We start from the raw sequence: 15,846 nt of genomic DNA, 5'->3' as shown, positions 1-15,846 counted from the left end.
CCTAACAGCACCGACCTCATAGGGTTGGGAGAAGATTAATGTACCTGGAACTGTGCCTGGCGCGTGGTAGGTGCTCAATAAAAGGTTATTCTTATTGTCTATTGCTGTTTCTCATTAAGGCAGATCGAACAGCTTTTCTGACCCTCACTTTACAGATGGGAAATCTGAAGTTTGAGCGGTTTGCTCCAGGTTAAGCAGTGAGGTGTGGTGTGGTGTGGGCAGAACTGGAGCCCAGTCTCCAGAGCCGCTGGCATCTTCTCACTCGTACCCATACCTACGCTTGAAACAGGTGCTTGGGTCTCGTGGAGTTGGGTCCCAGAAGCATCCAGCCCACCCAGAATTCCTTATCATTGGGCCCCAGTGGCTGCTCTGCATGGCTCATTTGTCGTCTCCCCCACTAGGCTGGGAAGATCTAGAAAAGTGGGGGAGAATCCGATCTCTCTGAATCTCTCGGGCCAGCTCAGGGCTCCACCCAGAGTGTGAGCTCAGCTGACCTGGGCATGCAGACACCCTCCACCCTGCCGTATCTTTGTGGGGAGATCTGTACCACCACAGGCCACCTCACAAGGGACACAGAAGGAAACTTAGGCCCTCAGACCCTGGCGAGTGTTAACGTGCCCCTTTAGGGGCACTCCCATCGCCCCAGAATTCCCTCTTTTTCTATTCGCATGGCTGTTCCACACACCCAGGCTTTCAAATGGATCATACGCCAACCACAAACACCTAGGTGGAAGCCATGATCACGGCACACGCATAGACTTAAACAAGTATAGCTCCCGAGACAGACAGGGGTACGCCCACACAGGCACACAAAATAGCATGCCTCAGTGCACCAGCGTGGACCTAGAAACTCATTGTCATGCACACACGTGCTCAGCAGACACTCCCAGGCCCAGCTGCCAACTTTCCCAAGTGTGCAATCAACAGACCTGGGTTCAAACCCCAGCACCCACCACCTCTTCACTCTGCGCCCCGTGTTTTGATCATCTGGGAAAAGAATGTAATCGTAAATGTCTTGTGGGGTTGCTGTGAAAGTTAAGTGATAAAATGTATGTAAAGCACTTAGCCAGACCCTAGCAAATTCTGAGGATTGGACACAATGTGAGAGATGATGATGACAAAGATACTGGCAATGCTGAGTATGTTGAAAATGGGGCTAACGTCTCTTACCCTGGACTCCTCAGGGGTCAGGATACAGGGGAGGGGTTCCCTACGTGAATGAATCGTTGGGGGGGCTTCACAGGTGCCTAGGGTGAGGTGCGCAGCGGGGACAGGGAGTACAGACAGGAAGTGACCCAGCCCCGCCCCCACGTTTGTACAGCTGCTTTTGAACTGCTCAAGAGATCCAGGCTTCAAAGGCATTGCGTTGGCATCCCTATCTTTGTTTTCCTCTTCCTGATTTTCATTTCAAAGTTGCCCTTTCCAGGGGGCACAGTGAAGTGATAAACACCCTCCTCCTTTTCTTCTTCTCCTCCCCCTCCTCCTCCCTCTCCTCTCCAGATTGTGATTAGTGTCTCAGATTCTGAGCTTTTCTGAATACGGAGGGACCTCAAATGTCAGATTTTAATACAATCCGTGCCAAGTGGCTGTCAGATTCCCTGCTTGCACACTCTCAAGAACAGGAAGCTCACCACCGGGCTTGGCAGGCTGTTCTAGTGTTAGGCAGGTCTGTTGCATGAAAGATTGAAGGCTCCCCCCATGGGATGCACTGTTAGTACCCTGCCTACCCAAAAGACTACCTCTGTTCAGGGTTCAGTCCCCCAAGGTCTGTCTTCTGTTCCCTGCAATGGCCCTGCAGGGAAGGAATAGAGGCATCTGATGAAACCAGGGCAGGAGAAAGAGCATGAGCCTGGAATTGGGCGGGGAGAGTGGGGAGGGGTGGGTCTGGGAGCAAGTCGCTCCCCTTCTCTAGGCCTCAGTTTCCCCATCTGTAAAAGGAGGCGTGTGATCCAAAAGATGCCTTAGGAAGCTTCCACTTGAGCACACTCACACCCATTCCTTGCAGCCTTCCTTTCTCCAGCTCAACCCTGCCCCTGTTCCTCCAAGCACTCCAGGCTGTCCCCAGTTCCCTCACATTCTAGCTCGCCACTGTCATTGCTTATGCAAGGAGATGTTTAGCAGCCAAATACACAGTTTGTAGAGCCTCAGACGGTGTCTTAAGCAATTGGCAGCTTTATCCCATTAAGTGTTTACAACAACCCCGATATCTCACTTCATAGCAAGGAAACTGAGGTTCTGGGTGGAACAGTAGCTTCCTCAGGATTGTGCATCTAGTGGATGGTGGGCCAGGACTCGAGCCCTAGCCTGCAGGAGTCTAGAGCCTGTGATTAGCACCACGTGCTCTGAGCCAGGACGCGGGGAGCCAGAGGCGAAGGGCAAGGACAGCCGCCCACTCGAGAGTCTCTCTGATCTGACTACAAGAGCCCGGCCCTCCTACCCTGCAGCCCCCAGCAGCCTCCACGTTCTCATTCTGGCGGTCTCTCTGCTCCTCTCCACAGGGAGAACAACTTCATCAAGGACTTCCCTCAGCTGGCCGATGGGCTGTTGGTGATCCCACTGCCGGTGGAGGAGCAGTGCCGGGGGGTCCTCTCCGAGCCCCTCCCGGACCTCCAGCTGCTCACTGGTAAGCCACACATGCTACACCCCTCCCCGCCGCTCTGACCGCACACCTGCTCTCTGGGTGCCTGTCAGTCCTCAGCACGTCCAAGACGGGCCTCCTCCTTCATGAGAGACAGAGTGCAAAAGGGACCTGTCATTTGTAGGGGGGGGGGGGCGTGGGGGGGGAAGGGGGAGGGGAGGCTTCTGCTATGGTCCGTGCACAGCTAGGGGGATTCCCTGAGACTCCAGCCTCTGATCTGGGCCAAGACGTACTCTCTTAACAAATTTCAAGTATGCTAACTCTAGGCACCGTGCTGTGCCTTCGATCCGCAGAATTTATTCATCCCACATAACTGAACCTTTGTACCTTTGACCAGCGTCTCTCCATTTCCCCCTAACCCTCAACCATTCTACTCTCTGCTTTTATGAGTTCGGCTTTTTTAGATTCTACATAAAAGCGAGATCATGCAGTATTTGTCTTTCTGCGTCTGGCTTATTTCACTAGGTTTATTTTTAAATCGTGCTAAAGTAACATCACTGGCCCTCTCTACCAGGAGTCTCCCTCACTTGAAAGCATTTGTTACACAACTTGATTTTGAATATGGGCGCTGAGCCATCCTGTGGGGTGGGTGTTATTTTCCCCATTATACAGATGAAGAATCTAGACTCAGAGAGGTGATGGGATCAGCCCAAGGTCACAGAGCACGCCTACCAGGATGAGAACCAGGTTCCACCACCCTGGGTCTTCTGCCCTATTCACTCTGCTCTGCAGCTCCCCAACCCCCACCCCTCCCTCTCCTTCTCCCCCTCTTCTGCAGGCTCTCCTGGGACTCTATATCTTCTGTCCCACCCAGGATGCCCTTCTGCTCCCCCTCATCTTCTCCCAGGTCCTCTCCTACCCTTTTTGGAGGGACTTTCCTAAGATGTAAAGGCCCTGGTTCTGCTTTTGTGGTACAGTGGTTGGGGATCTCAACCACTGCCCGCAGAGAATGGTCATCCTCACAGGTGATTGCACCCTCTCACTGAGAAGGAAACTGTCCCCCAAGGAAGACCACGCAGTGTGGCCAACTTTGGTTCCTAGCCCCCTCTACCACGTGCAAGCCCTTGGAACCTCCACAGCCTTTCCAATAAAGTGGCATGGACGGAGCAGAGGACCCAAGTCATGTGTGCTTCAGGTCTCCAGGGGCCATACACCATATGCACGTCTTCATCTCTGTAACCCTGCAAGGGTCATTGTCCCCTTTCAAGGGCACAGGATTTCTTTCTGATTAGAGAAATCATTTAACTGGTGCAAGGCCACATGACTAGGCCACAGTCGAGTCAGGATTTAAGCCCAGTGGGTGTTGACTCCAAAGCTGATGCCGTATCCACTCTCCTACATCACCTTCCCGACCTGTCCTACTTCAAAAAGAGCCCAGATGTAGATCAGATGAACTCATATATCTAAAAATGCTTTGTAAAATCTGTCTAAAAACTGCTGTGCCTTCCTTAATTTTAGATTTTCATAAGATCATAGGATTTCAGAGCTGACCGAGACTGTCAGGGGCATCTCGTCTAGTCCTCCTTACCAATGAAGAGATCAGATCTGTAATATCCCCACTGAGTAATGATCCCTCTTGGATACCCTCAGTCACAGGGAGTTCACCACCCCTTAAAGCAGACATCACCATGGTCTGTGGGGAGGGGCTGTTCTTTAATGGAAAAGCACAGGCATTGACCTGTGTGTCCTTGGGCATTTCCCTCTCTGAGCCTCAGTTTCTTCTTCTGAGATATGGGGTGTAAGAACTATTCTTCAGCACCGTGGTGAGTACTGGAGATCGTAGGTGTAAAATGCTCGGTGCATTGTGCTTCTGTATTAGTGGTACAAATTATTAGGATTGTTTGTTTTGACATGAGGATCTCTGGAGGCATCCTAATAAGGGAACTGTTATATTTCTAGAGTTAACAACAACAACAAAAAAAACTTACCAGGAAAAAGCCCATCTTTTGGTGGGGATCTAGGATAGAGTCAGATAAAATGGAGGTCAAGGATGAGTAAGGACCAAGGATGAGCCATACCCTTATGATTGGGTATAGGATGCAAGTGAGCAAGTGAGCCAGTAAATAAGTGTTTGTTGAGAGCCTGTTATGGTCCAGGCTCTGTTCTTGGCTCTGCAGGAGTGCAGATAATAAAGACCATGGCCTTGGGGTGCCTGGGTGGCTTAGTCGGTTATGCACCTGACTCTTGTTTCCACTCAGGTCATGATCTCCAGGTTTGGGAGTTGGAGCCCTGTATCAGGCTCTGTGCTGACAGCGCAGAGCCTGCTTGGGATTCTCTCTCTCTCTCTCTCTCTCTCTCTCTCTCTCTCTCTCTCTTTCAAAATAAATAAATAAACATTAAAAAAAAATAAAACATCTCCTTGACCTCAAGAAGCTAACAGTCCACTAGAGGAGCTTATATTCCAGGCTGGACTCCAGGAAGGACCAGAGATGGAGGGAAGTGAAGGGCAGAGAGATAATAACGACTATGGGGAGGTCCAACAATGTGGGGAGAGGCAAAAATGATGGCTTTATAAGTTTCATGATAATCAAAAGATATAGCATTTGTTTTCCCTTTGGATGCCATGTCATCCAGTGAATGAACTGTGTCCACAGCCTGCATTCAGATGCTTTGCCTCCCTCTCTTGAAGATGGGCCCCCGTCGCCAATCCCCACTCCAAGCCTGTTCTGAATCAGGGCGAGCGCAAACAGATGGGGCAGAGGCTACCCGGATGCAGGTGTCTAGTCTTCCTGTGCAGACTGTTTGCTCCTGCCTGACTCAAAACATAGCCCCTCCTTCATCCCCCACCCCCACCCATTCTCCTTCTCTTCGCAGCCTCTCCAGAGGAAGGACAGGACAGGCAGAGCAGATAAACAGAGAGGACATATTTATCACAAAACAACCCCGCTCCAGTAGACATATATTTGGAGATCATGAATATTTTACTTTAAAATGAAAGCTTCGGAAAAAAAAATTATGTTATTCCTGAAAAGGCTAAGGAGGAAAAAAAAAAAAAGTTGACAGTAATGGACAACTTTAATACTGCAGTAATGTCCAGGAAGAAATCATTGGTTCCAATGAGATTCTCATTTTAATCTTGGTATCAGATATCTCTTTAAGTGCCTCCTCACCAGGGGACAAGAGAAAAGGACAGAAAATGTGCCTGCCATTTGCAGAGGATACATAACAACAATAATATTAACTGCTGATGTGACTAGCATTTCTTTTTCATGTATTTTTTTCCTGATTAAAAAAAAAGAGAGTTTTCAGTGCGAAGAGCAGAAAGTTTAGAAAATGCAAATAGATATAAATCAGAATACAAGAATCTTTTTATACACCCACCACCTAGAGTTAACCATTTGCTAACACTATGCTGGTTTCATCTTTGTTTATTCTTTGTCTATACCTGTGTTTTCCAAAATGCATTCTATGGAACATGAGTTCCAGTGAACCCTCTACGGAAATGGGATTCCTTGGTCAAAAAAGTTTGCAAAATGCTACCTTAAGTAATACAGTACCCACACTGCTACCTTCCTAGAGCTTTAGAATGCATGTTAATCTAGCCAAGGTGCCAAGAAATTATCACAGATTAAAAAAAATTTTTTTAATGCTTATTTAGTTTTTAGAGAGAGACAAGAGTGTGAGTGGGGGAGGGGCAGAGATAGAAGGAGACACAGAATCCAAAGCAGGCTCCAGGCTCCGAGCTGTCAGCACAGAGCCCCACGTGGGGCTCGAACTCACCAACCTTGAGGTCATGACCTGAGCCAAAGTCGGTCTCTTCACCGACTGAGCCGCCCAAGTGCCCCAGAAATTACCCAGAGTTTTTAAAATCTTGCTTAATTTCATTTAGCTCGGTCTTACTTGAAATGTGAGCCTTTATGTATGTGCATGTGTGTCTTATGTGATACCGATGTTCACCCCATGTTTCCATGTTAGAAAACAGTGGTCCAAACAGGGGTCAGCCAACAGAAAGAGCCAGATAGTGAATGTGCTAGGCTCTACAGGAAGCTCTGTGGCACCTGCTGAGAACAACTGTCATCCTGTGAAAGCAGCCATAGGTGATATGCAGAGGACGGGCTGTGGTCACTGACCCTGTGCCTGCACATACAGCATTGACAGGTTCCCACAGGACTCCACTTCTGTTATCTTATTTGAGTCTCCCGAGGCATCTGTGAAATAAGGTCAGCATAGGTAGCCATAGTATCAGTGGGGAAACCGAGGCACTGAGATGTCTAATTTCCCATGGCAAGGTGCCAGCAGGATTACGTGGAATCATAAATCTGCTTTTGCTTGCTTATAAGCTGTTGGGCAGAGAAAAAGCAGGATTGGGGTTGAGATCAGAGGCCAGGAAGAGGCCTGGAGGCAGATCCAGATAAAGCTGTTGGCCCCAGTGAGAGCCCGCACGCCAAGGCAAGCATCTGCCTATTTAGAAGGGGCCATTACACAGCAGGGCTGCAGGCTGGGGGTTTTGGTGAGTGTTCTCTAAGTGCTGACCTCCCCTTCTTATTCTGTCCCCCAGGAGACATCAGGTATGACGAGGCCATGGGTTACCCTATGGTGCAGCAGTGGCGGGTCCGAAGCAACCTGTACCGCGTGAAGCTCAGCACCATCACCCTCTCGGCAGGTGAGGACCACCTCTCAGGCAGCCAGGGGGCTTGGTGCAATTCAGCACATGTGCCCAAGGGCTTAGGGGGTGCCAGGCCCTGGGCTGGCACTGGGGATGCTGAGGGAATGAGGCCATGCCCTCCCCACCATGAAGGAGCCCACAGGGAGGGGGGACAGACAAGCAGACAGACAGTGACACCCTTACGTTTCAGTCGGTTCAATGCAACAGTGGGGCAGCAGTGCCCCAGAGGAGGGAGCTGTCTGCTCTGAGGAGTCCGAGCAGCTTCCTGGAGGAAGGGGTATCATAGCAGTATGGGGAAGGGTGAGTGGGAGATGGGGTAAATGACAATCTAAGTCACAATTATGTTCTGTGTATGTCAGGCCTGTGGATTATAAATTCTTCTGAGGCACTGGTTCCTCTGGTCTCTCCTGGATGATTTCCTTTCCTGTCCAACTCCTAGACAGCAATAACACATACCCCTCCAACACACGGGCACATATGCTGCCCATGCTCTACCTGCACAAACCCTGTGTTTCAGTTGACGAGGCACAATTTATAGTTCTCAAAATGGGCCATGTTCTTTCATGCCTCTGTGCCTTTGCACACGCTGTTCCCTTTGTCTGGATCTCCTGGCCCAGGGAACACATCGTGCAGTGCTGCAAGACCCCTCCTGTGTTCTCCATTCCCCTCAGAGTAACTCCGGATATTCCCTGTGAGCACCTGTATTAAAGCACTAACAAGTGCTAGGTGCATATCTGAGTCTTGTCTGTCTTCTCCCCTGACCCAAGAACTGTGGGTAGGGTGTAGGCCCTGTTCTTTCCTGTATCCCCTGTTGTATTCTCTGTAACTAACAGAGAATCAACACATTGTTGGCACTCTTGTTTGATAAAGGAATTTTAAAAAAAAAGGAAAACTGGAAAATTCAGAGTGAATGCAAGTTTCTGGAAAGATGGGGGTTTCTACCCCGGCTGTTACTCATAACGCTGCCACTGAATGATTGTCCCTGTGTCTCCTACTTACTGCCACATCTTTTCTTATCTTTTTCAATATCACTTTGTTCACGAGCAACACGGAACTCTTTTAGTCTAGGAATCAGGGGACTTTCCCATCTGGGAAGTACAAATAGTGATTATTGCTGATGTTGGCTAAGTCCTTTCTAATGATTTTTTTTTTTTTTATCTTAGGACTTCTATCAGTCCTGCAAGGAAGGCATTATTTATCCCATTTTTTTCCAGATGAGGAAACTGAGGGTCAGAGAGGTTAAGTAACTTGCCCAAGGTCACACTAGTAAGTGGCCGAACAGGAGCAGAGCAGGGATTTGATTACAGTTTTGTCTGCCTGGATAAAGAGCCACAGGTCATCTCCATGGTGTTGTTATTTATTATTTAAGAGAAATGATCTCATCATTAACACTGCTGCATTAATTACCCAGTTGTATGAGTTAACAGATTGATGGAGAGGGGTTGTCCTAATCAAACAGCCATTCTTTTGAGGCATGTTTCTGTTTTCCCTACCACCCACACTCTTGCACGGCACTTGTGAATGAGACTGCGATGTTTGTGTTAAAACTACAAAGGTGTATCAGCTTTAATTAATCGATAATGATGCTCCTGGGAACCCCTTGTAAATCAAGTGTTGGCAAACTGCAGCTCATTTCTACTGTTGGAGAAGGGCTTGCTTGCTGTTTTACATTGTACTTTCATGCGGCACAGAATCCACTGCTCTTGGAAGAATGGTGGTTGGTGTCCCCGCCTTGTCCCAGGACCTGTGCCCTGTACCGGGGTGGGGCGGGGGTGGGGAAGGACGTGTTTCCAGACTCAAAGACGAGTGGACTAGCTTCTGCCGTCAAGGTGGCGCCCCCTAGCGGTGCAGAGTGTAGGTGCGGCTGGCCAGGACTGTGTGAATGGTTTCTTGGGAGGGTGGGGGTGACTTTCCGGAGACTTCGTGCACAGGGAGGACATAGGGAAGAAGTGGGGAGGCCATTCAGGTGGGTGGTGGTGTGAATGTGTATGGGTGTTGCGTGTCGGGGGATGTACGTGAAGAAAGGATGGTGGAGATCTCAGGTCACATTTAGGAGAAATCAGAAGGCGGATTTGGCTGGATGTAAAGCCTGATGTGGGTAGCTCATGGGAGATGCCCTTGGAGGCCTGGAATGCCAGGTAAGGTCACTGGACTGGTCATCTAGTAGCAGGAAGGAGCCCACGCAGGACTTAAGGCTCTTGGAAGCACAGCTTGGTGACCTGCCTGCCGGGGGAAGGTGAGGGGGGACAGCAGTTGCTGAGTGATTGCTGTGCAGGCACCATGCTGGGCACTGAGGACCTAGGTCTCTTTGGCACAGGACTAAGGACAGTAGAGCAGCAAAGGAAGCCCTTGGCCATGTCAGGAGAGAGAACATACCACTGTTTTGGGAAGGCAAAGGCAGAGGCAGAAGGGAAAGTAGTGTTATAGGAAGCTAAGCCAGGGATCAAATCTTAGCACGCAGAGTATCTGCTGAGCCTAGGCCAGTGCAGCCCCGGGGCTCCAGCCATGGAGAGTTCAAGCCCTGGGTGACTGGATGCCGCGGGAAGTGCATATGCTTTGGAGTGAGAGCAGAAGGGGCTGGGAATCCTAGCTCCTCTGGCTGGAAGACCAAGGAAATGATTTATAGTCTGAGATTTGACTTGCTCACGTACACAGCGGGGGGTGCCCTGTTGGGGCCTAAACTAAGTTGGACAAAGTGGGCAAAACAGTGAGCAGTGTGCTTGGTACACATTAGTTGCTTGGGACAGACATCAACTTTGATTTCCTGATCATGACTTCCAGGTCCCATGATCTAGGTCGCCAGGCTTTTGGCCTTACTCCGCTGTTGTTCCCCTCTCAGTTGTGGGTCCACCAGAGGGACCGACCTTTGCCGTGTGAGCAAAGGGGAACTTGTCGCGTATGTTCAGACCAGTGCAGCTAGCAGGCTGATGCGGTGGTGAGGGATAAGGCACCAAACCTGGCTGGAAAGAGCCCCCCGCCACTTACAGTTTGGCAGCCACTGGCCTCCCAAATCTGACCACCTCCCCCCGCTCCTCCTCTGTCCAGGCTTCACCAACGTCCTCAAGATCCTGACCAGGGAGAGCAGCCGGGAGGAGCTGCTCTCCTTCATCCAGCACTACGGCTCCCACTACATCGCAGAGGCCCTCTATGGCTCCGAGCTCACCTGTATCATTCACTTCCCCAGCAAGAAGGTCCAGCAGCAGCTGTGGCTCCAGTATCAGAAAGGTAAGCCTGCAAATGCTTGCTGAAGTTGGCAGCTGGGTGGAGTGTGGAGGTAAGGCTCCTACAGGCTAAATCCTGGCTCTGTCTTGTACAGGCTGTGTGCCCTTAGGCGGTCCCCGCCCCAATCTGGGCTTCCTTGCACCACTGACCCTATAAGGGGCTGTATGATGATATCTCAGGATTCTTCCAGTTCAGGCATTTTCTGAGGCTGCAAGGTGGTGGTCAGCACTCCAGAACTCTGGTCTTCTCCCACAGGCTCCTTGTTCCCAGCTCTCTCCCCTTGAAACAACTGTTGGGGGAGAGTTAGAGGGGTGGGAGTGGTGTCTCCTTGACCCCTTCTTCTCTCCAGGCTGCTTGGAAGCCTGGCAGCCATCTCTTTGTGTCTGAGGGCACAGTTTCAAGTCTGTCCCACGGAGGGCCTTCTGTCCTCAGGGAGGGTCACCAGATCTTATCTCCCTTCAATCCTCAGCTGTTACCAGAGTTGGAACTCCCCAGATCAGATGCAGGAGACCAGTCTCCACCACCCCACCTTGGGAACTTCATTCCCTTCCCACCTCAGTTTTCCCTTCCTATGAAATGGGCACTTTAGCTGTTCTTGTCTGCCTCCCACATTAAAGGGTAGTAGTTTGTGTAGCAGCATTTTGAGAAAGACAGGCATATGGCATACATGAATGAAGTATGTTAACAGGCCTGTGTATTCACATCCCCATTTCACATGGGAGAAAATGCGTCTCAGTTGTGCCAAGTCAAATGCCCAGAGATACACAGCTAATAAGTAGCAGGGCGAGAATTGCTTCCTGTTAGAGTTCGTTACTGTTAGCATCGATCAACTAAGAAAGAAGAGTTCTCGATGGACAATGGACGGAAAGGGTGGGGAGCAATGTTAAACATGTGCTTGCACTGTCGCCACATGGCTCCGCTCTGTCTCAAGAACCGGATCAGCCGTAACCCTCAAACCCGCAGAACGTGGGGGCCACCAGGGACCTTACACGTCTCGCTGGGCTTAGCAACCCAAGTTTGCAGTTGGGAAAACTAAGGCCCAGAGGGAGGAGGAAGCTTGCTTAGCATCACAGAGCTCCGCTGGGTGGGCCAAGACGAAGTGGGGTGCTTCAAGCTCCCCATCAAGGGTTTTGCATGCCGCCCCTCCTCCCTGACTGGATGGTGCCCCACTGTACCTGCATTTGCCATCTCTAGAACTTTTCCTTCTGTCCTGGGGCCTTGAGACCCCCACCATGGTCTCACCTCTCCCTGCCTCCTGTGTGCAACTGTGTGGGCCACAGGGTGGTTTATAGATGCGGGGGACATAATTGAGTTGTCTGGGAATAGCTCTGTTTTATGGCTGTGACAATGACGGTCTTTAAGGAAGTGCATTAAATCAATAGAAGTCTCGTTGTCTTCCCCTATAAATAACGTGACACATCATTAAGCAGGGCAATAAGCTTCAGGACTTTGAAGTAATACAATTAGGTTATGTTTATAAAAAGCTTCGCTCACTGTGGCCGCTGAACTAACTCGCCTCGGCCCGCGTTTGGGGCCTGGGACAGCACTCTCATGCTAAGTACCACGTCAGCTGCTTCCAGGCCTTGGACTGTTGCACTCCAGAAAATCCCACTCCTCATACAGTGAATGCATGGGCTCTGTTGCAAGTCAGATGGTTTGGGGGCAGAGAGGAGGCCTGAAAGGGCATCTGGGGGCCCCTTTAAGACTCCAGAGTCTTCGGGTTTGCCACAGACTTGCTGGGAACCCTTGGTGTGGTAGTTTTTCTCTCTGGGCTGCCCGTGCTGAGGCGCTTTTCCTTCTTCTGTCATCTAGGCTTGCCCCTAAGAAGAGCACAGGAATATGCTGAGGCCACCTTAACACTAACGTGTGCGTTCCTCTCTCTGTCCACCTGCTGTGATCTAGATGGCACATTAAACACGATGGTTTTATTTTTTAAATGTGGGAGTGATGTTTGCGAGTGGGAAGCTGAGAAGCCGGGGATTCCACCCCCCACACCCCAAAGAATTGAAAGAACTCTGGGCTCAGAGATAGCAGGTGACCTTTCTCTCCCCAGCCATCAGCTCTGTGTCATGGGCGCTTGCTAAACAAGGGCTCCCTGGGAAGCAGGTCAGGGTGGATCTGGGTTTGGAAGCTGATCACTCTGGCGGCAGAGCTGTGGGAAGAGGAGAGCTAGTGTGGGGCCGAGCTGGACAGACAGGCTTGCAAGCCTCCTGCTGGGTAACCTCGGGCAAGTAACTGCTACGTTTCGGTGCCCCCACTTGTTAAATGAGAGATAGTAATTCCCTTGTGGGGCTGTTGGGAAAATGAAATGAGATAATACAGGTAAGATGTCTGGCATAGAGTAAGCACATGAAAAACTGTAGCTTAAAATAAAGCGAAACGTGTGGGCGTCTGCTGAGGATTTCTGGTCCTGGCCACAACTCCTGGCTCACGTGTAAACTCAGCCCTTACTTCCCCCTGTGACGCACCTGTGTCAGCATAATAGGACAATCCCTGCAAATATCCTTCCAACCAGAGAGTGTAGGGGCTGAGGGGTTCCTGGAGTCTTTGAAATCTATGGGTTAGCTCCACATGATGGCTTGTCCTTGGCTGGAAAGACCAAGGCTGGAAGAGAAGGTCAAGAAAAAAGACCCAATAGGGCATGGGTATTGAGCACAGACATGAGTAGAGCACTTCACAGAGTATGGTTCCACTGGTTCTCCCACGTACCCCCGGAGGCAGAGAAAGCAAGGATACTACTCACCCCTTATCTTAAAGAAGGGGAACCTGGAGTGTAGAGAAGAAAAGGGGCTTGTCAGGGCCACACAGTTTGTTAGTGAATGAGATGGTGTTTGAATTCCAACCTGAGTACAGTGTTCCCTAGATCTTGTGTCCCCAGAAATTACAAATAAATGCCCCAGCCTTTCCAGATTTACTAATCATGGGGCTCTGGCTCCTGTTGTGACACAAAGCAGCCACTGGAAAATCACTGGAAAGCCCAGGGGGTTGGGGTGAATGTGCCTGATTAAAATATCCTCATGAGAGGTTCATTTTATTCCCCTAAGTGCTTCTAAGTGTGCATTCCACAGGGAGAAAAAAGTCACATTTATCATGCATTAATTCTTTAATTCACTAATACCCAAATTCTCCTTCTTGGCAGACCTCACACCAGGTGCTAGGGGCACCGCAGTAGACAAGATGTGGGCACTGTCCCCTGTTGTTCATCACCAGTCTGTCTTAGACTTTCAACATTTTACCATTTTTGTTGTAGACTTTTTTTTTTTTTTTAATTCACTGGTAAATAGCTGGAAAGAGGGAGGGACTGACACATGGTAAAGAACCCAGTCACTATCATGTGATGGCCCATACCTTTCCTTTCATGTGCCAGTTTTGATCAGTTAGGGAGTAGCTTGTCTAGGCCACTGTATGGAGCTCATTGAAGTCACTGGCCAAGAACGTTATGATCAGTTAACATCTGCTGTGATGCAGATAGCGGGGAGGGGGGTGGTCTATGTATTGCTCTCCCTGCAGTAGGGCAAAGTGAATGCTAAAGTAACAGACCCACCTTGTGACACTGATTCCAGAGGGGGACTGGGTATGCCAAGCAGGACTAGAAAGATCTAGGCAGGGAGGTGGGGCTTTCTACCACCAAGTGGGTCTGGTCAGCATTTCACCGGTCTGGAGGGGACCAGAGCACCGAACAGGCCAATTAGATGGTGCCTGTCAGAACCCAGGAAGAGCTGGACCTTAGAAGGCAACCAGAGTAGCCAAAATCATCGCTGGACCCTCCAGGCCCAGGCAGGCTTAGTGTGGAAGCTGCTTAGGCTGTCCGTCTCCTTTGACCTTCACCTCTCCTCCCAGGTGGTGCCCCAAGGACCACATGGAGTTTTGAGTCTCTTGCCTCAGCTCACTTTTCACTAAATACTGCTGTGGTCTTGATATGTGTGTATTTTAAAAAGCTACCTTTCTCCCAATTGGGCCTCCATTTCACTCCTTGACTTGATATTCACATATTCTGCTTAGCTGTGACCTTGATACATGAGACTTTTATTATGATTAAGAACTCTCTCTATGAAGTTATCTATCCCCTGGCTACCTTGGATAAAGACTTCCTCATTCGGAGATAAAGCAGAGGTTTTGCAATCAGATGGACTCTGGTTCAAATGCAAGCTCTACCTCTTACCAGCTGTGTGTTCTTGGGCAAATTGATTCACTCTCTAGATCAGTTTCCTTATATGCAGAACACAGGCTCGCATGAAAGCATAGCGTATCGATGGACTCATCTAGCACTGAGCTGGGCACCTAATTATCATCTTGATCCAACCCATTCCTTCCCCACCATAGTTGCCATGTCTGCTCAGGTAACTGCATTCGTGTGTGTGTGTGTGTGTGTGTGTGTGTGTGTGTACGTGCACATGTGCACATGTGCACACACGTGTGTAAAAGAGAGACAGAGAGAGACCAACTGAAGGAGGTAGGAGGAGTCAGAAAAAAAGAGAGATAGGCAAAGGCAAACCAAGATACACACACACACAGATACCCAAAGGAGAGACCAAGAAAGTGTAGAAGAGAAAATTTATGCAATTAATATGACTTTTCCAAGTTTATAGACTCTGTGACCCTGTGAAAGGACATCTTCCAGTGAAGGTTATACTGCTCTTGAGTTAAGATTGGGATAGTCCATGGTATAGAGATGTCCTCACAGATAAATGCCTGGTGCCACCTTTAAAAGCTGTTTTATCTCTATTATAATTTCCCAAGACTGTCCAAGGGAATGAATTTCTGCATTTCCATTTGAATTACAATGCACTTTTGAATGTCAGCTGAGGCATTCCTAGACTCCTCTTTAAAGGAGTTTTGGCTGTTTGAAAGGCAGCCCAGGGGTTGAGGTGGGGGGGAAGAGAAGGGAAAGAAAGTCAAATGTCACCTCCTTTTGTGAGGACAGTTGTGGCCAAGGGGCTGATGCGGACTGGAGAACTCTCTGGGGCTTTCAGTTTCCTGAGGGAGCTTGCTTCAAAGACAGCAACCAGACATGAAAGGAGTCATTCTCAGAGCCGAGACCTGCCTGGGCACCGGTTTACTTCTCTGTAGATTCAATCATTGGGGGCAGTTTTCAGGTCCCGTTTGCTTGACCTTGTGTTAGCAGTTGACAGAGTTGACCACTTCCTGCTTGAGGCGCTTTCTGTGTTTGCTTCCATGGCACCAGACCTTCCTTGTTGGCCACCTCCCTTCTTGCCGGCTCCTTTCTCTGTCTGCTGCATCCTCCTCTGCCAAACCAGTTGGTGTGGCTGCACAGGACCCTGGCCTGGGCCCTCTTCTTGGACTGTCCTTCCCCTCTGTGGGGACTCTGTCACCATCCCTACAATTGATGAGTCCCACTTCACACCTGTGCCTCCAAGCT

The 15,846-nt window shown here is 49.8% G+C and overlaps 1 protein-coding gene across 4 annotated transcripts in view; it reads left to right on the top strand.

The window, feature by feature from the left end:
* The window catches only part of ASTN2 (astrotactin 2), an 874,248-nt gene that overhangs the window by 627,658 nt on the left and 230,744 nt on the right, over nucleotides 1-15,846 (top strand). For all 4 annotated transcript variants that reach the window (XM_019454036.2, XM_019454034.2, XM_019454035.2 and 1 more), the window contains 3 exons: nucleotides 2,499-2,623; nucleotides 7,137-7,241; nucleotides 10,290-10,469. In XM_019454036.2, the coding sequence (XP_019309581.2) occupies nucleotides 2,499-2,623; nucleotides 7,137-7,241; nucleotides 10,290-10,469 (410 nt within the window). The remainder of the gene's footprint in view (nucleotides 1-2,498; nucleotides 2,624-7,136; nucleotides 7,242-10,289; nucleotides 10,470-15,846) is intronic.

Source organism: Panthera pardus, unplaced genomic scaffold (assembly GCF_024362965.1).
Source record: "Panthera pardus isolate Hobbes unplaced genomic scaffold, ASM2436296v1 HiC_scaffold_20, whole genome shotgun sequence".
NCBI lineage: Eukaryota > Metazoa > Chordata > Mammalia > Carnivora > Felidae > Panthera > Panthera pardus.
Note: the sequence above shows the minus strand (reverse complement) of the source record. Positions and strands in the feature narration are given on the sequence as shown.